The sequence below is a fragment of the Tachypleus tridentatus genome, chromosome 2 (genome assembly GCF_004210375.1).
Source record: "Tachypleus tridentatus isolate NWPU-2018 chromosome 2, ASM421037v1, whole genome shotgun sequence".
Classification (NCBI taxonomy): domain Eukaryota; kingdom Metazoa; phylum Arthropoda; class Merostomata; order Xiphosura; family Limulidae; genus Tachypleus; species Tachypleus tridentatus.
Window position 1 is genome coordinate 141,410,408 of NC_134826.1, and position 21,656 is coordinate 141,432,063.

The following is a 21,656-nucleotide window of genomic DNA, read 5'->3' on the forward strand; positions in this document are numbered from 1 at the left end:
CATTCATTCTTTGCTAACACTCCCTAGAAAAGACGTTTCTAGTCCTGATTTCTCCAAGCCCGTTCCCTGGCTGTGGTTTGGCTAGATGTAGATAGGGACAGTGGGAATCTCATTAATCCATTCATTAATGGATTTAAATGGCAATTTCATTTAAATACAAAATTATTAGCCTAATATTAATAACCTTTCAAGTTGCTCTGGGGCCTAGGCCCCACTTTTATTAGGAGTGTTAACTACTCTTGGATAAGATTTGAGGAACAAGCTTCCAGTTTCTTTTCATTTTACTTTCGATACATATACATGGATTCAGAAGAACAATATAAATTTAAAGACATAATAAATTCAACAAACTATGAAATCGTAAGTGATTATTTTTAGACTTCAATTACTATTAAAATATTCAACTTCATAGGCATTTTTAAGTGGATTATTTCGATATCAGACCACCTTGAAAGATTAACCTTGTATAAAAGAACCTACAATACATAGTAAAACCTATAACATCACATATAAAATTATGGAATTAAAAAAAAACGTTTCATAATAACAATGGATGCCTACTATACAGAGATCAAAATAAAAGATAAGGGTTAGCAGAAACTACAGAATAAAGGAAACCCTACTACCCCCCCCAAAAAAAAAAAAAAACTTCAAATATTTAGCAGATCTAGAAAACTGCCCTTCTTTACAAGTTTTAATCATGTTAATATCAACAAGTTAGTGGAAACTATCAAATTTAAAATCTTTACAAACTCCAGTAAGTTTATCTTCTGTAAACTAGCCTATATTTTCACATTTTATTACAAGTTATTTTCTGAACAAGACACCATTTGTACATTCCATTTCAAAATAAAATTCACAGAATCTGAACACAAGAGCTGCTATGTGAAAATGAAATGAAAAATTCAAGTCATGAACACTGTAAAAGAAATATCAGACACCAATTCCTAAGCAAGAATTTGAAAGTAAATTTTATTCTGGAGAAAAATGCCATAAATATATTTTGATACGAAGTAAACATCCTCAGTGGAAACAAACAAAACAAAAGACAGGTCTCATCAGTTGGTACCAAATGTAGCATCTTGAAAAATTCTCATTGCTGATGTATGAAAATAAATCTTATATACATATTTATGGATGCTTAACAAGATGATGAAACAAAGGAATGTTTGCATTTTATTTATATTTTTTAACATAAATGTATACTCTTTCGCATATTCAATTTATCAGGGATAAAACACAGAGAACTGAATTTATTTTCCATTTTGGTTGATTAAAAAGAAAATTAAACACGTTTTGCATATAACTACACAAAATAACCATTAAAAATGTATTTGCATCATGTTTTATACATTAAACATCACTCCCTTTCCATGATGTGGAACTTTGTTAGGTAACTCAGATATAGACCTTCAAACCTTTCATGGTATGAACACCTTTAACATGTTTCATTTTCATTAAAACCAATATATTAAAGAAATGAACACAACTAACATGTTTCAATTTTCATTAAAGCCAATATATTAGAGAGTGAACACCTTTAACATGTTTCAATTTTTATTAAAAACCAATATATTCAAGGTGAACACCTTTAACATGTTTCAATTTTCATTAAAACAATATATTAAAAAAGTGAACACCTTTAACTTTTGTTTCAATTTTCATTAAAGAATCAATATATTAAAGTGAACACCTTTAACATGTTTCAATTTTCATTAAAAGCCAATATATTAGAGTGAACACCTTTAACATGTTTCAATTTTCATTAAAAGCCAATATATTAAAGGGTGAACACCTTTAACATGTTTCAATTTTCATTAAAAGCCAATATATTAATGGGTGAACACCTTTAACATGTTTCAATTTTCATCAAAAGCCATTACACTAAAGTTTCTTCACATGAAGAGACACTCTGAAGTTAATTTTTAAAAAACTACAAAACAGTCTAAGTAGCCTTCAGTGGAACTTGTTACTTGAATTATTTAGTTAACATTCACTTGTAGATGTTAGTAACTTGTATATATATATAAAAATCAAACCAGTAATAATCACCAACTACTTTGATGTTAAAAAGTGGTAATCATTTCATATGTATATATATTTGTGATACTTACGATACACATTATATGACAATGAAATACATATAAATAATGTTCTACTTTTACAGTTTTAACAGGTAAGGGTATCCAGGTAATGTTCTATGATAATTTCTGACCAAATGAAATATATTCAAAATACAGTAACACTGTACAAACATTTAATTCAGTATGTACAACACAAAGATCAGCTAGTCTTCTTGTTAGAGATTTCAAGAAGTTCATGTGTTTTTATCAAAATGTCAAATCACAGTCCTTTTGTTCTGCTAATAATTGAAAAAAAAAGCATTTAATTAAAGAAATTAATTAAGCCAGCTTCATACAAGACAAATAAAAAAATATATATTTCTTAATAATAAAAAAGAAATAAAAAAGAACTTGCTCAGTTTGTTACAACAATGCACTACATATAACTGTCTTACATTGGTATGATTGTATTTCTCTCAGGTTACTTAGTAGCTTTAAGCCTCTGTATCTCCTACGGAAAAGAAACAAACCCAAATCAGGCAACAATGATCATTTAAAGATAACAGAAAATGTGCAATTCTCAACAATTTAATAAGTACAAACCTTTATGTCTCTTTGAATAACAGGATAAACATTAACTGCCACACTACAGCTTCAGTTAAGTCCTAGAGGTTTTACTTATATGAAACAAGCTTAATTGAACTATAAAAATATATACATCATTTTTAAAATTTCAGAAATTCTTATCACAGACATTTGAAAGTTAGTACTAACTTTCCCCACTTGTAGTTTGGAATAATAAACATCGTTACATGTTTTTGTTAACTGAAGTACAAAAACCATTTACCTTTAATACAGCATCGATTCGTTCGAGGTCAGATGTTGCAATTCACAGAATAACATCATTATAACCTGCTGGTTCTTTTGGGTTTGTGGTGGAAATAACAATACAAAAGGTTTCAGAAAAATTATTTAACACATGAAAACAAATAAATACACATGAAAAACTATTTAGTCTTCAATTAATAAAATTAATTAATTAATTAATACACTCGATTAAAACAGAACAAAACACAGAATACCACTAAGTACTTGCTACAGTTTTAGGGTAGACTGGACAACGTCACATATTATCAAAATACACAGAATACCACTAAGTACTTTTAGTGTAGACTAGATAATGTTGCATGGTAATAAATACACAAAATACCACATATTTACTCAGTTTTAGGGTAGACTGGTTAATAATAGGTATGGCATAAGGTATATCTCAAATGTAATTAGGTTTTCTTAACAGCTTTGGGTCTTTCCTGTGGTTACAAAAATTTACTATTTAAGTTTTAAAGTAATGTGCTTTGCATTACAATAACGATAAGTGCTGGTAGTAAAGTACAAGTGTTATATACTACTTCAACGATAAGTGCTGGTAGTAAAGTACAAGTGTTATATACTACTTCAACGATAAGTGCTGGTAGTAAAATTACAAGTGTTATATACTACTTCAAGTGTTATATTTACGATAAGTGCTGGTAGTAAAGTACAAGTGTTATATACTACATCAGCGATAAGTGCTGGTAGTAAAGCTACAAAGTTATATACCACTTCAACGATAAGTGCTGGTAGTAAAGCACAAGTGTTATATACTACTTCAGCGATAAGTGCTGGTTATATACTACTTCAGCGAGTGTTGGTAGTAAAGTACAAGTGTTATATACTACTTCAGCGATAAGTGCTGGTAGTAAACAAGTGCATACAAGTGTTATATACCACTTTATATATACTTCAACGATAAGTGCTGGTAGTAAAGTACAAGTGTTATATACTACATCAGCGATAAGTGCTGGTAGTAAAACTAAAACCATATATACTACCAGAAAGTGCTGGTACAAGTGTTATATACTTCACTAAGTGCTGGTAGTCAAGTGTTACGATAAGTGCTGGTAGTAAAGTTACAAGTGTTATATACTACTTCAGCGATAAGTGCTGGTAGTAAAGTACAAGTGTTATATACTACTTCAAGTGCTGGTAGTAAAATTACAAGTGTTATATACTACTGCGATAGAGTGCTTTGGTAGTAAAAATTACAAGTCGTGTTATATACTACTTCAGCGATGATTACTTTGGTAGTAAAAGTACAAGTGTTATATACTACTTCAGCGATGAAGTGCTGGTAATATGATATTACAAGTGCATATATATATACTACTTCAGCGATAAGTGCTGGTAGTAAAGTTAAAATGTATATACTACTTCAGCGATAAGTGCTGGTAGTAAGTACAAGTGTTATATACTAGCGATAAGTGCTGGTAGTAAAATTACAAGTGTTATATACTACTTCAGCGATAAGAGCTGGTAGTAAAGTACAAGCGTTATATACTACTTCAGCGATAAGTGTTGGTAGAAATTACAAGTGTTATATACTACTTCAGCGATAAGTGCTGGTAGTAAAGGTACAAGTGTTATATACTACTTCAGCGATAAGTGCTGGTAGTAAAGTACAAGTGTTATTTATATACTACTTCAGCGGTGATATGCTTGGTAGTAAAGAATTACAAGGTGTTATATACTACTTCAGCGATAAGTGCTGGTAGTAAAGTACAAGTGTTATATACTACTTCAACGATGACTGCTGGTAAAAAGTAAGTGTTATATACTACTTCAGATAGGGGTGTTGGTAGTAAAGAGTACCAAGTGTTATATACTACTTCAGCTGATGATTAACTTGGTGAGTAAAATTCTAGGTGTATATACTGTTACTTCAACGATAAGTGCTGGTAGTAAAATTACAAGTGTTGCTCTAGCGTAGCGATAGGAACTGCTGTTGGTGAAAAATTACAAGTGTTATATATACTACTTCAGCGATAAGTGCTGGTGGTAAAATTACAAGTGATGTTATATACTACTTCAGCGATAAGTGCTGGTAGTAAATTACAAGTGTTATATACTTCTTCAGCGATAAGTGCTGGTAGTAAAGTACAAGTGTTATATACTACTTCAGCGATAAGTGCTGGTAGTAAATTACAAGTGTTATATACTACTTCAACAAAGCATAAGTGCTTGGTGGTAAAATACAAGTGTTATATACTACTTCAACGATAAGTGCTGGTAGTAAAGTACAAGTGTTATATACTACTTCACTGAATAATTCTGCAGTTTTTTGGAAGTCTTCACCAACGTGAACGTGACCGTGACATGGCTGGAGGAAATAAGAGTTCAGATACGTTATAGAAAACCTACATATGATTGTTGACCCTAGTCATGCATCTACTGGTTGTAAAACATGCAGCTGCTACTAAGATTAGCTAAAATAAAATACACTAAATGGCCATAAACTTCTCCTTTTACTTGTTTTTTACTGAAGTAAAAGAGTGATGTAAGAGCATATTCACTTGGAAGTAAACCTACTGAACCAGCTATTTTGAAGAAAATCCTAATGCCCTAAAATTCATTTACTTGTTTTACCCTCAATCAAGCCTGAAGGATAATTCATAGAGGAGTAATCTAGGGACATGCTGGCTTTGTAAGAAAAGCTATATTATACACGCTTTACTGTTGACCTAAATTATGTGCACACAGCCATTGATATATCATGTAATGCATCAGCCACAACAAGAAAAGACAGATGTACACGTACAGCGTTACCTCGTATTATAATTTATTTCGGGCAAGTCTCCGATAAATTATGTTACATACGTAACCCATTAATATTTTGAATAACCAAAAAGTTTAATTTGAATTTAGTACTTAATTAAATATTAATAATATATTAAATTTATGTTATTTGCCAAAAAGATTGCTACACACAATTTTTAAACCAAATATTTTAATATACAAGAAAAAAACAATACAATTTACAATGACAGTTTTTACTAATAGTTATTACAAGTGACGGTTTATATACATCAGTTTTACAAACTTAAAAACTATACTAATCTTGTATCTGGTTTAGAACTGAATATTTTATCAATGGTCTAGGTGAATGACGAGGAAGTTAATCCTGAATTAATACTGTTATGCTTTGCCTAAGTTAGCACTGTCTTTTTCTTGTCTGGCCTCATACTGGGTACAAGAGGGTTCTTTCCAGCAAAAATAGTTATGTGTGTGTCCTCGTAGAAATAACAACATCCGAAGTAATTCATTGAAATTGAATGGTTTGTAATGTCTAAAATCTAAAGCGTCCCTGGTCAAATTCCGTAGTTTTCCAGTTAAAAGACGTTAATCACAATTACAACTTTCCAGGCCTATAGCAGTCCAATAATGTTTTTTTCCATCTCTCGAAAGTAGCCACTATTTAAAGAGATCAATCACACGATTTTCTAGACTATTCAACAATATTCTAGCATTATTTTCGTAAACAAATGTTGTTGATTCTCACTTTGAAGAAACAAATTTGGAAAACAGGTGAGACTTATGTAATACACAGCTAAAAATGTACGTTACATGCAAGAACAGAAAACTATATAGTAATGAGCATAGACACTAAAATAAATGTACAACGATTGATTCGTTACAATAAATATAAAAACATTAAAGTTTGGTTTACATTTGTTTCACTTGTTCTTGTTTGATAAAACCAGGGTGAATGAGTGTACCACCAATGTATGTTCCAATAATTGCCCTAAACTTACGGAAAGAACCGACTCATAAAACACGTGGACAAGCACACAAAGAATGCCCATGCTGATTTACTTATAAATTTCACATTAGGCCTTCCAAAGTATCCACAAAATTACAAAGGCTTAAAGAAATTAATAGAAAAAGATTACCAAAAAGGTATTCCTGTCTTCCAAAACTTTCTTAATCAAATACCAACATAAATTCAAAGACACTCATACCAAAAGCTAAGACTGGGAATGAAAACAATGTTACACATCAGCTTCACTGAGAGAATGTGGTCTTAGCAAAACAAAAACTAATCAATGCAAACGACTAATTAAAAAAATTAAGAGTTCAAGTTTCAATAAAAATAGATTGTAAGTTTCAGTAAGTGACATTCACCTTGCAATGTCATTTAGCCTTCAACTATGTATACTGTTACACAATGCATAACTTCTTTGCTCATAGTTACCTATAGAAAAGCTTCAACAAACATAAAGACAAGATTTACCCAGACAGAGTTCAGTGCAAATTAACAGAAATGAAAATACTAACAATGACACTCCAGTAACTAACAGTGATACTTTTCACCTTGACTTATGTAATGGCTGATGAATTTAACCCTTTAAGCACAGACAGAGGTGATTACCATCTGCTTGATTAGGGAAGAATAGTTATGCAATGTGTTCCTCATAAAATTTCCTACATAAAGAATGGCATTAATTTAATTATGTCTTTCTAAGTAAAAAATTTTATTTATCTATAGAAGTTATTTGTACTCAAACTCTGAATATTTCAATTTTTGTTTTAAGTATAAAGGTACTTTTCTTTTCTTATAATTTTTATTTTCATTTCGCGTGAACCTCTAGGACTTTCTAAATGAATATCAAAAGTTTTTTCAAGGTCTTGTTTGTTTTGTTTTTTTAAGTTAAGCACAAAGATACACAATGGCCTTTCTGTACTTTGCCTACTGCAGGTATTGAAACCTGGTTTCTAGCACTGTCAGTCTAGATACATACTGCTGTGCCACTGGGGACGGGGGCTTTTTTTTTTTAAAAGGCAAATGTTTATATTTTATTTTACATTTTTTCTACCATATCACTAACTCTAGTTATTATCATTAATATACAATACAATAAAATTATTAAAATTAGAAAACAAAAAAAAATTGTTTTTTGTAGGATATCTTTAAAGATTTTCCTTTTTTTAAATCTGTAAATTCAGGCCTATAGTTAAATTAGTTTTAGTTTATTTTCCTTTACCACTTGTTGTTCATATTGACACAAGTCAACAGTGCCCTTGAGGCATATCACATTGTCTCTGTCAGACGTGTGCAACCTTTTGACAAAATATTTCCGCACTCTGTAACATCCCAAAGGATGATGTATATTTAAAAACTGTTTAAACCTTTCTATTATACATTTTAATACACAATAAACTAAAATATAACAGTAAGACCAAAATAGATTTTAAACTGTATTTTTAACTATAACATATTAAGGTAAGAAACAACCATAAGTGCTGAAATTGATCAAGCAGCATACAACACTACAGTGAAGTACGTGTATCCCATGACAATAATTGTACACCAATTTCAAAATGATTGTTATTAGGTTATAGTGTAAAATGAGGTCTTTGTAATGACCATACACATGTGCATGTAACGTCTACATGCAAATTATAAAGCTCAAACAAATCTGTTAAAGATGGACATGGGAGCTGTCAGTTTCAACTGTATTCATTTGGAGGACTTTGAAATATACTAGTCAAAAGGTTACGTAAGCATCTTAGAGTACAGGCATACATCTACTCAACTTCCACTATACTGTTGAAGACAAAGTAATAGTACAGTTTTCAAAGCTTGTTCTTCATGTTACAATGCATCCAGTTTTAAATAGTTTTTATAAAGATTTCTTTTAAAATAAGATTTAAACTCAGACAATATAAAACTTGAAATCATGTTGTACATTTTAATGCTAATTTCATTCACATACATTGATAATAAAGGTGTTTTACTAAATTTTGAATGCAACTCAGTGACTTGCATATAAAAACGGTTTAATGCATACCTGTTACAGAATGGTTGAAACTTTCAACTGTAAGTAAGACATAGCAGATAAACTAATGCTAGATTTAACGTACTTTAACTTACACTTAATATCTGATTACTTGTAGATTTAGTATGTAAAAATAATCAACTGTTTGATCTTGTTTTGATGGCCAATTTAAAGCATCTTTTAATTTTAAAATTTTATTAGATGTAAAAAAATAATTCAGAATTTTTATCATTACGTTATGAAAACTAAATAACAAAAATGATTTCTAATAACTTCTGACTCAAAACAAAGAGAAGAATCAACCAAACTATATCTGCTGTATTCAGCATTGATGAAGTCTTCCATCCAATAGCAGGGTTCTTCAAGACAACTGGCATATGACAAGCATAGTAGTGGTTGAGATACTATTAGGTTGTCATGCTGTTAAACAACAAATGTCACAATGTAAAATGGATTAGGCTGATAAAGTAAAGACTATATATTTTCAGCCAAGGACCTTTCCAAATACTTGTGCAGAACTCTGGTTAAGAACCTGAGGTCTACAGTGTTCTACTTGTAGACAAGTAGTACATACTTTTAACACCAATGTTTGAAGATAGTTAGTTGGTTATGATGCTTTGTCCTGTTTTGAAACACAGTAAACAAGTTCAATATTACATGCCCAATGTAATTCAGGTCCATATTTTTAAATACAAAATACTGACTTCTCTCTTACTGCAGTAGCAGATTAGTAATGAATGAAAATATTTAGACAGCAGCAGTCAAGTTAAGCTAAAGATTGTGAGATTAATGGTTTGATGCAGCAGTCAAGTCAAGCTAAAGATTGTTAGATTAATGGTTTGATGCAGTAGTCAAGTCAAGCTAAAGATTGTGAGATTAATGGTTTGATGCAGCAGTCAAGTCAAGCTAAAGATTGTTAGATTAATGGTTTGATGCAGCAGTCAAGCCAAGCTAAAGATTGTTAAATTAATGGTTTGATGAAGCAGTCAAGCCAAGCTAAAGATTGTTAGATTAATGGTTTGATGAAGCAGTCAAGCCAAGCTAAAGATTGTTAAATTAATGGTTTGATGCAGTAGTCAAGTCAAGCTAAAGATTGTTAGATTAATGGTTTGATGCAGTACTCAAGTCAAGCTTAAGATTGTTAGATTAATGGTTTGATGCAGTAATCAAGTCAAGCTAAAGATTGTTAGATTAATGGTTTGATGCAGCAGTCAAGTCAAGCTATAGATTGTTAGATTAATGGTTTGATACAGTAGTCAAGTCAAGCTAAAGATTGTTAGATTAATGGTTTGATGCAGTAGTCAAGTCAAGCTAAAGATTGTTAGATTAATGGTTTGATGCAGTAGTCAAGTCAAGCTAAAGATTGTTAGATTAATGGTTTGATGCAGTAGTCAAGTCAAGCTAAAGATTGTTAGATTAATGGTTTGATGCAGTAGTCAAGTCAAGCTAAAGATTGTTAGATTAATGGTTTGATGAAGCAGTCAAGTCAAGCTAAAGATTGTTAGATTAATGATTTGATGAAGCAGTCAAGTCAAGCTAAAGATTGTTAGATTAATGATTTGATGAAGCAGTCAAGTCAAGCTAAAGATTGTTAGATTAATGGTTTGATGCAGTAGTAAAGTCAAGCTAAAGATTGTGAGATTAATGGTTTGATGCAGCAGTGAAGTCAAGCTAAAGATTGTTAGATTAATGGTTTGATGCAGTAGTCAAGTCAAGCTAAAGATTGTTAGATTAATGGTTTGATGCAGTGGTCAAGTCAAGCTAAAGATTGTTAGATTAATGGTTTGATGCAGTGGTCAAGTCAAGCTAAAGATTGTTAGATTAATGGTTTGATGCAGCAGTCAAGTCAAGCTAAAGATTGTTAGATTAATGGTTTGATGCAGCAGTCAAGTCAAGCAAAAGATTGTTAGATTAATGGTTTGATACAGTAGTCAAGTCAAGCTAAAGATTGTTAGATTAATGGTTTGATGCAGTAGTCACGTCAAGCTAAAGATTGTTAGATTAATGGTTTGATGCAGTAGTCAAGTCAAGCTAAAGATTGTTAGATTAATGATTTGATGAAGCAGTCAAGTCAAGCTAAAGATTGTTAGATTAATGTTTTGATGCAGTAGTCAAGCTAAAGATTGTTAGATTAATGGTTTGATGTAGTAGTCAAGTCAAGCTAAAGATTGTTAGATTAATGGTTTGATGCAGCAGTCAAGTCAAGCTAAAGATTGTTAGATTAATGGTTTGATGCAGCAGTCAAGTCAAGCTAAAGATTGTTAGATTAATGGTTTGATGCAGTAGTCAAGTCAAGCTAAAGATTGTTAGATTAATGGTTTGATGCAGTAGTCAAGTCAAGCTAAAGATTGTTAGATTAATGGTTTGATGCAGTAGTCAAGTCAAGCTAAAGATTGTGAGATTAATGGTTTGATGCAGTAGTCAAGTCAAGCTAAAGATTGTGAGATTAATGGTTTGATGCAGTAGTCAAGTCAAGCTAAAGATTGTTAGATTAATGGTTTGATGCAGTAGTCAAGTCAAGCTAAAGATTGTGAGATTAATGGTTTGATGCAGTAGTCAAGTCAAGCTAAAGATTGTGAGATTAATGGTTTGATGCAGTAGTCAAGTCAAGCTAAAGATTGTGAGATTAATGGTTTGATGCAGTAGTCAAGTCAAGCTAAAGATTGTTAGATTAATGGTTTGATGCAGTAGTCAAGTCAAGCTAAAGATTGTTAGATTAATGGTTTGATGCAGTAGTCAAGTCAAGCTAAAGATTGTTAGATTAATGGTTTGATGCAGTAGTCAAAGTCAAGCTAAAGATTGTTAGATTAATGGTTTGATGCAGTGGTCAAGTCAAGCTAAAGATTGTGAGATTAATGGTTTGATGCAGTAGTCAAGTCAAGCTAAAGATTGTGAGATTAATGGTTTAATGAAGCAGTGAAGTCAAGCTAAAGATTGTTAGATTAATGGTTTGATGCTGTAGTCAAGTCAAGCTAAGGATTGTTAGATTAATGGTTTGATGCAGTAGTCAAGTCAAGCTAAAGATTGTTAGATTAATGGTTTGATGCAGTAGTCAAGTCAAGCTAAAGATTGTTAGATTAATGGTTTGATGCAGTAGTCAAGTCAAGCTAAAGATTGTGAGATTAATGGTTTGATGCAGTAGTCAAGTCAAGCTAAAGATTGTTAGATTAATGGTTTGATGCAGTAGTCAAGTCAAGCTAAGATTGTTAGATTAATGGTTTGATGCAGTGGTCAGTAGTCAAGCTAAAGATTGTTAGATTAATGGTTTGATGCAGTAGTCAAGTCAAGCTAAAGATTGTTAGATTAATGGTTTGATGCAGTAGTCAAGTCAAGCTAAAGATTGTGAGATTAATGGTTTGATGCAGTAGTCAAGTCAAGCTAAAGATTGTGAGATTAATGGTTTGATGCAGTAGTCAAGTCAAGCTAAAGATTGTGAGATTAATGGTTTGATGCAGCAGTGAAGTCAAGCTAAAGATTGTTAGATTAATGGTTTGATGCAGCAGTCAAGTCAAGCTAAGGATTGTTAGATTAATGGTTTGATGCAGTAGTCGTCAAGCTAAGGATTGTTAGATTAATGGTTTGATGCAGTAGTCAAGTCAAGCTAAAGATTGTTAGATTAATGGTTTGATGCAGTAGTCAAGTCAAGCTAAAGATTGTTAGATTAATGGTTTGATGCAGTAGTCAAGTCAAGCTAAAGATTGTTAGATTAATGGTTTGATGCAGTAGTCAAGTCAAGCTAAAGATTGTTAGATTAATGGTTTGATGCAGTAGTCAAGTCAAGCTAAAGATTGTTAGATTAATGGTTTGATGCAGTAGTCAAGTCAAGCTAAAGATTGTGAGATTAATGGTTTGATGCAGTAGTCAAGTCAAGCTAAAGATTGTGAGATTAATGGTTTGATGCAGTAGTCAAGTCAAGCTAAAGATTGTGAGATTAATGGTTTGATGCAGTAGTCAAGTCAAGCTAAAGATTGTGAGATTAATGGTTTGATACAGTAGTCAAGTCAAGCTAAAGATTGTGAGATTAATGGTTTGATGCAGCAGTGAAGTCAAGATAAAGATTGTTAGATTAATGGTTTGATGCAGCAGTCAAGTCAAGCTAAAGATTGTGAGATTAATGGTTTGATGCAGCAGTGAAGTCAAGCTAAAGATTGTTAGATTAATGGTTTGATGCAGCAGTCAAGTCAAGCTAAAGATTGTTAGATTAATGGTTTGATGCAGTAGTCAAATCAGTCTAATAATCTTCATGATCAAAGGCATAGAAAAATTAGATAAGTTGACAAAAACAAAACACGTCAATAAAAACATTCACTCACTCTGTTTCATAACATATGGATGTTTCAACAGTTCCTGTATCATTGGTCTCTGCTTTGGATCTCTTACAAGACATGACTGGAAAATAAGAAAATATTTAGTGTTGGTCCCTTCAATAAATATCAAAATGTTTACAGTATAAAGTCACAAATGTATTTTTTTCTTCACTGTGAAACATTAACAGTAATGTGGTCTATAATACGCTCCATTTATTTTTCATTACAATTTCTAACATTACCGCTAATTAGTCTCAAAAGTATTCTAGCTTACAAATCATGCAATAAACAATACTAAAACATTAAGTCAAAGTGTTTCTATACATTGCAAATTTAATCAAAGAAATATATATTTATTCGAGAAGTAAAACAAAAACAAAGAAATGTTCAAATGAAAATACGATTGACCATTATTTTTAGATTTGTAGATCAATTAAACATAACTCTTAAGCCACAAAACCGAGTACTTTAATACAGAAGAAATACAGTAAATATCAAGACAATACAAACCTTCATAACATCCAGTAGGTCTGTATCATCAATTGATGGAAAGTTTATCTGATAACTGGGATTGGTAATAGCTTGGACCTTGCCAATAATGTTCTGGATATGTTGAAATGGTGTTCGACCATAGACTAAATTATACAATATACATCCAAGAGACCAAACATCTGATCTTGGACTTACCTGCAAAAATAAAAAAAATACTACAAGTTATTTCTGAATTGAAGTATAATTACTCAAAATGCAGAATAGTATCAAGAATTTATGGACCATAACGACTGATTATGTTACAGAAATGATTGCCCAAGTTCTGACCATAAGTCAATAAAGGTGATTAACCCTTTTGCATCAGGTCAGAGTTCAAAGGCCATGTCATCTCATTTGTTGACTTGCATTCAAAATTTTATTTAACTACTGTTCTATAAATTTATGTGAATAAGTTTGGAATCAAATTGTAGACAATTCAAACTTTAATATCATATACAAGTTAACTTCCTAATTTAAAAGTAATTATTAAAAGAACACATCTAAATATAGACTTTAGTGAGTCACATGGTTTGTTTAATGCAGAGCTGTTTAAAATTAGACATCTGTGAAGTTAAAACATCAAACCTACAATTTTTTACAAATTAGGAACTCTAATTAATTACTAATACTGACAAGCTAGAACATAAAATAAGAACTTCATATCTTTTAAATTTACTAAAATATGGCTTATGCACTGAATGAAACACAATGGTCCCATTCTACTCTTTTTTTTTTAATTAGTCTCTTAGATACTCTGATTACAATACATGACATATGAATAACCAATCAACAGTTCAAAATGTCCCCCTAGTGGTGGTTTTCCTTGCCATTTTAATCTTTGAAAAGGCTTCCAGATTATTTCAATCCAATTTATAAAGGAAGTAAGTTGTGTCTTTAGTCTGCTCAAAGTTTCATATTTTATAAAATATAAAAAAACTTAGTAAGCTTAATAAATTATAGTAGAATTCAACAGTATCAATGTGGTTGTTTGATTTTTTGATTATTCAACTGTATATAGATAAACCCTAAATATATATATATATCCTACATGTGCAGAATTTTAAAAGGCTAAGCAACAGGTGTCCAGCAAAACCTAAGTACAAAGGTTATAGCTAAAAGAAATAATTGTTTGCTTTACTTCTTAATTTATTATTCTATATTTTTAAAAAAGTATGTTTAACAACACTATGTAACACAAAATTTGTTCCTGGACAGTATGTGTTATTTCTTAATTGTTTATGTTGTAAAAGTACCTAAAATGGCCATTATTCCCTTCAAACTTTTATTTTGTGACCTGGATAATGAAATATAGAAATTAACCTATTTTTTATGTAAAAACAGGCAAATTTGTACATTTTCATTCACATAAGGTCTGAATAAAACAACATATGAATCAAGGTTTACATGTATTTATACTAAAGTTATACAAAAATGAACAAAAATGTTTAGAAGTGAATAGTTTTTCGAGATTTGCGACTGTAATGTAAATCACTTTCACGTATCAGTCCCCAAATATAGTCTCCCATCATGTTTTCGTTATACACTTCCAGGTCACAAAAGCAAAGTTTGAAGAGAAAAATTGGTCTTTTTTCTCATTTATTTTAGGCATAAGCAATTGGGAAATAACACTTTCTGTCCAGGAACAAGAAAAAGTAAATACTTTATTACATAGTGTAATTTATTTCTAAATAGTAATAATCTATATATGTGCATGTGTGTGTATACATACATACATAATGTGTAATAACTAAAATGAAAGTGTATATTATAAAATACTAGTCCACTAAAACACAGAGAAGACTAAAGGTCACTTTTATATTACCGGATATTGTGACCTAAGAGCACATGCTTTGCATCAGTGCAAGCAATGCAATGTCAGGTAGCCACAACTGGAAGGTCAATATAATAAAAGATAATAAATATATATGTTTGTATATAGCATTATGAGACTTAAGATACTTAAACTAATCATTCATATTTTCATGTTATAATATACAGCCATTCTGGCATACAAAAAGCATAATTTCCTAATTGTTTTTTTATGATGGTTACAAGGTTGGTTAATGAAAGATCCCACATATTTAGAGTATAGAAAATAACACAAAATATAACATTGTACTAAAAACAAAAGATAAAATGTATTTTGGAGGTTTTAATATATAATACAAATAATATTTAAAATTTTGTGGTTCAAAAATAGTTATTTTAATGATAACATGAAATTACTTTCCACTCAGACTAGCAACAAAACAATTCTCACATACACATCTGATTAGAAAATCTGATTTTTTTTGTATACAAAATACTTGTACTCTTTATAAAAGTCTACCAACCTTTGTGAAGATACACTTACTGTATCAAATATTTTCATGAAAATGCTTAACGTGTGCAAGTGTGTAGACAAACTTGCGTATATTATACCAAGCCCAATGTGAAAATGTTAAGTGATATTATAATTCTGACTAAGAATCACTAATGCACAGCATATTACACAACAGTATTCATTTGTTCACTGATTTTATACAACACCGACTGAAGTAACTCATGACAGCGCTACTAAAGTTCACTCCTGAAATACAGAATTTGTGTTACTGTTGCACTAACCTGTACCACACAAGTCATTAGAAACACTACAGTTGAAAGTAAAGTCAGTAGTTAACAGGAATAAATCTAACTGCAGACAGACGGACTTGTTTATAAACAAAATAACTATTTAACAATTCCATAAAGATAAAACACCAAGCTAAAGAGCATATAAGATCATGGAACAATCCAATTGTTTGTTATAACAGGTCACTGAACAGCACTGTTTAACTGCACAGTACTATATCGTAACCAACAAACAGAAGTCAACATGCGCTTCAAATACAGTACGTTTTGTGTAGCTTACCCCAGTTGTATAGGTTTCAGGAAGTATTTGAAGCTGTTTAAAAGCTATTACAACAGTGTAATTTCTTGATAAAGATGTACAACATTACTCTCATACATGCCTCAAGATTATAAAAATCAATCATACTTTTTCATACTGAGACTGATGAAATGTTAAAATTTAAACTAAAAATTGACATTTCTTATAGTGAATCTAACAATCACAAACATTTCTTCTCATATGCAAGATTTAATAAAACTTAAACGTATACCAAATACAATTAACTGTGCATGATGTTAAAATACAAAATGTATTCATGACAATAAAATACAACAAGTATTGCTATAACATATACTAAATAAGATCTCATCTTACAATACATATACGTAATAAAACATCACAAGTCAATTGTATAAACCATACTTTGATCTTCGGTTTTCTCTTAGTTCCATCCTTCAGCAGAGGAGCTTCACAGACATCTAGAAGAGCTTCTGGTGGCATGAAGTTTATTGTTCCGACCTGCGGTCAATGTAACGTGACCAATCTCAAGTTCAGATTGTTACTTGCAAGCCCTTATTCTATCTCAGTTAAGGTATTAAAATGCACATGTAGTCTTTAAAACAGTAAACAATGAAATACATATTTCACACAATTCTCATTTATTCTAGAAGTCGAGTGCCTTCATATGACCAAGAAATTCTTTATATCATTTCAGATGTACACAGAACTTCACTTCACCCTAACCTTGTTCATGAGCTCGTTACCACTCGAAATGCCTTACAGCTGAAGATTAAATTTTTACAAAACTTCAAAGAAAATACATTCACAATTCATTCTTACTAGTAAGAAGAAAAAATGAAATATTTTCACCATTTCCAGTTCAAAGTGTCACCCTAGTGGTGGCTTTCCTTGCCATTTTAATCTTTGAAAAGGCTTCCAGATTATTTCAATCCAATTTATAAAGGAGGTAAGTTGTATCTTTAGTCTGCTCAAAGTTTCATATTTTATAAAATATAAAAAAACTTAGTAAGCTTAATAAATTATAGTAGAATTCTACAGTATCAGTGTGGTTGTTTGATTTTTTGATTATTCAACTGTATATAGATAAAACCTAAAAAAAAAAATATATATATATATCCTACATGTGCAGAATTTTAAAAGGCTAAGCAAGTAGAAAATGTTCAAATGTGCTAGAGAAGTCTCCTAAAGAGACTTAAGTCAAACTTTGTCCATTAAACAATCAGTCCTGTTTCCTGTTTTTCAATTATAGGTGTCACTTGGTGGCTCAGCAGTAAATATGAACGGCTTAAACGTCAAAATCTAATTTAAACACCTCAATCTGACGTAACCCTGACAGACTATCATGTAGGTTTGTAGATAATAGCAATAAAAAAGTAAATACTTCAGGTGTAGAAAGAAGACGAATAAACAGTGAATGCATAAAATAAATATGAAAATAAGGACATTTATTCAAGTCAGTTTTAACATGTTATTAAACCAAGTCTCTTAAATGTCATGTCAGTTTGAATAGCAATTACAACAGTAAAATTTCAGAGAAAGTAAACTTTGATTAAGACATTTTTCATCAGTTGAATAACATTAACATTTCTTTGGAAATCATGTGTGCTTGAAGATATCTTTCATTTCAATCAAAAGTAAGAAAAGATTAGCACTTTGTTTTCAAAATGTCATGTGTGCTTGAAGACATAATTAGCACTTTGTTTTCATGCCAATCAAAAGCAAGAAAAGATTAGCACTTTGTTTTCAAAGTGTCATGTGTGCTTGAAGACATAATTAGCACTTTGTTTTCATCCCAATCAAAAGCAAGAAAAGATTATCACTTTGTTTTCAAAGTGTCATGTGTGCTTGAAGACATCTTTCATTTCAATCAAAAGCAAGAAAAGATTAGCACTTTGTTTTCAAAGTGTCATGTGTGCTTGAAGACATAATTAGCACTTTGTTTTCAAAGTGTCATGTGTGCTTGAAGACATCTTTCATGTCAATCAAAAGCAAGAAAACATTAGCACTTTGTTTTCAAAGTGTCATCTGTGCTTGCCATCCCTGATTTTGAATTGAATAGACTAGTAAGAAGACTATTGGTCAACAGCATATAATGTCAACTCTTAGATTACTCTTATTATGACTAAAAATTAGGATTTGACTATCACCCTTATAATGCACCTTCAGCACCAACGTACAAATCTCAATGTTTTTTTTTTTTTTGTAGGAATGGGATATAGATGATTGATTCACAGATCCATTCTCTAGTACGGATTATGCTTAGCCCACCAGCACTTTTAACATGTTAAACTGCTTTGAAGACATTAATTGCATTTATTTCAATAGCACATGTATTTTTAATATGATTAAAAAAAACACAATGCCCTTGAAAAAATATATCATTAAACTTCAAGATTCTCAGTTCAAAAAAATATCCACGAAACATTGATTATGATTCACGCTTAACAAATTAAAAGCATCAAATCAAAGCATGGCTCTAAAAGAAACATCATCACATTAGCCTGAACACAATGAACAATTTTCTCAGGCTGCAGCCCAAAATATAAAATTCATTAAGTACGTTCAAACAATAAAACAACCTTCATAATGGTGAGAATCTCAAAACTTTATGAGTGCATTAGTAATTCCAACAGAGTAAATTTACCTGAGTATCTCTGAAAACACTAGTCATGTCAGTCTCAATGGCATTAGATATTCCAAAGTCAATTAGCTTCAATCTTCCTCCAACCAAGAGGAAATTAGCTGGCTTGAGATCAGAGTGGATAATATCTGTAACAAAACAAAACGTAAATCAAGGAGAATGAAACTTCCTTTTGTATATCCTTCTTTGGACATTTCAGCTTTTAAAACAAAATTAACAGAAAGTGACCCTGACAATGTACACTAGCCAAACATTATATTTCTGACAAACAAAAGGTGCAGAAGATATTTATCTGTTAGTCTTCATTATTAAATAACAACAACACTTGTTTCTCAAACAGTAAAACACAAGTGATGTCATGTTAAAAGAATGGTGATAATTTGTCACACATTTATTCATTAATAATAAAACAATTTAGTATTTATTTCACTTTGAATTTGCAACAGCATACATAAGTAACTTACAAGTGGAAAGATTAATTATTATAATTTTAAATTATTAACGAAAAAATGTGACACGTCGAGCATATTACACTCCATGACAAAAGATATTAATAACTGTATTAACTTTCATAAAAATATAGTGAATAGGTCTTTTAAAATTATTCATGTTATAATAATTAAACAGAACATCAAATTATTTTTATTCCATTTTGTTTTCCTTATTTCAAACATTGACCAAAACAATATGTACAAATGTTCCACGTTAACTTACCAGCCTTATGAATTTCAGCAACTGCTTTAGCATTTCTACCCAGTAGAATTTCACCGTGATTGGATCCAGGGGTTCTGAACTTCTGATAGATCGAATCACTGTGTTCAAATCAGAGTCACCTTTTTCAAGAACCATCAGAAGTCTGTTTTGATCAGGCTGGTATTCACTGAAAATACATTTATTTCATACTCTCATTTCAGACATACTCCACTTTGGTTCTTAATCTTTGTGCTACTTCTTACTTATGACCCAAAACTTTCAAACAGATAAAATATCAAAATTATAGAATTTGTTGTCCCTCTTTTCACAATTCTCAGATTAACCATATAACGTTTATATGATCAGGATTCTCACTGAGGCCCCACAGTGAAGGGTTCTGGACTTTCAACCTTTTTATTCCAGAATTCCAGCGAAATTTTCAAGGGTCCCAAAGGCAGAATTTAATAAACTTGAAAAAACAGAAAATACAAAAGCTCTCCAGTCTCGATGAAAAACTTTATTTACAATCTACACTACACGTTTACTATCTGGAAGTGGAAAAGAGCACATTAATGTTAAATGAAAAACTTTATTTACAATTTATGTTTTATGTTGTCTCACTTTAAGTGCAAAGTAATTTTCATGATAAGATTAAAAATATTTTTCTTCCTCTGAAAATTTTCAAATATCATTTGAATAACCCCTAAAACCTCTTAAATAAATACTTAATTTTTTGTATCTTTTTTTTTTTTAATATTATATTTTATCTGTTATATTCTTTACCCTAACTCAATACAAGTTAAATTCACTTGATCAACCTCATATCCAACATAAAAGATTTTAAATTTCCCCCTAACTTCATTCTGCAATGACTGCAAATTGTAACAGAAGATAACAACTGTTCATCCTATGTAACTTAAAGACTGTAACAGTATACATCTATTTATACTTGATTTTTAAGGTTTCATTCCTCTTTAAAACTGCATCCACGTGTTATTTGTACCATGTAAAATGCAAATCACAAGGAAGATGCATGTCACATTATGGTATTGGATTACATAATGCTTAAACTACTCGCAAGCATATCTTATAAAATATTAATAATATTATTACTCGCATTACTTTATCTAACCTATAAGTTTTAAATTTTTATATCTTAATTTTAATAATAATAATAATAAAGAATACTCATGCAAAACAAGTAATAAAATACTTACTTGGGTCTAATTTGTTTTGCTGTTTACTGTCAATGAAACTTAACCCTAGTTTTTTTATATCCGTTACACTACTGCATTAAATAATTTCTTCTTAATTAAACAATCACCCAAAAACACTAAATAATGGCATGTAAAAAGGAAACAATGTTACATAACTTTCACAATTTTTTCTAACTTTCTAACTATGCAAGAAAAGCCATTAAAAATTCAGCTAAGCCTGTTCTCATGGAAATCCAGTTAGAAATGGAATACAATAGACAATCCTCTGTACAATGTAATATACACATTATGTTATTTGAATAAAACTTTGACCTTACATTTGTCATAAATAATATAATATTTAACATCACACGGATCTACTGGGAAGTTATGAAAGACAGTGAAAGTTCTTGTGCTACCCTTGCATATGGAGTATTTTTCAGTGCATATTCAGTACCCAGTATGTCAAATCTCATGCTGCTTGACACATTCTCATGTGTACTGAACACAGAAGTTAGGGTTAACTAAAATCATGTCTATTACCTGTACTCACTGAAATATTTCACATACACTAATGGTTTTGTGGCTAGGACTTTGTCTACATAATAAAAATAAATAAATAGCATTCTTTTAAATTTAACTTCCCATATTATTTCTAAAAAAATGACAACCTACATCTCTA

At 30.7% G+C, this 21,656-nt stretch overlaps 2 protein-coding genes across 2 annotated transcripts in view; one reads left to right on the forward strand and one right to left on the reverse strand.

Annotated features, from left to right (window-relative positions):
• Nucleotides 1-21,656, forward strand: part of LOC143245256 (GTPase-activating Rap/Ran-GAP domain-like protein 3) — a 661,441-nt gene that overhangs the window by 185,285 nt on the left and 454,500 nt on the right. The window lies entirely within an intron of this gene.
• Nucleotides 1-21,656, reverse strand: part of LOC143236974 (uncharacterized) — a 67,124-nt gene that overhangs the window by 1,449 nt on the left and 44,019 nt on the right. The window contains exons 9-12 of the mRNA XM_076475729.1: nucleotides 19,800-19,965; nucleotides 19,089-19,190; nucleotides 16,847-16,942; nucleotides 13,534-13,710 (exon numbers count right to left, since the gene is read on the reverse strand). Of these exons, the coding sequence (XP_076331844.1) occupies nucleotides 13,534-13,710; nucleotides 16,847-16,942; nucleotides 19,089-19,190; nucleotides 19,800-19,965 (541 nt within the window). The remainder of the gene's footprint in view (nucleotides 1-13,533; nucleotides 13,711-16,846; nucleotides 16,943-19,088; nucleotides 19,191-19,799; nucleotides 19,966-21,656) is intronic.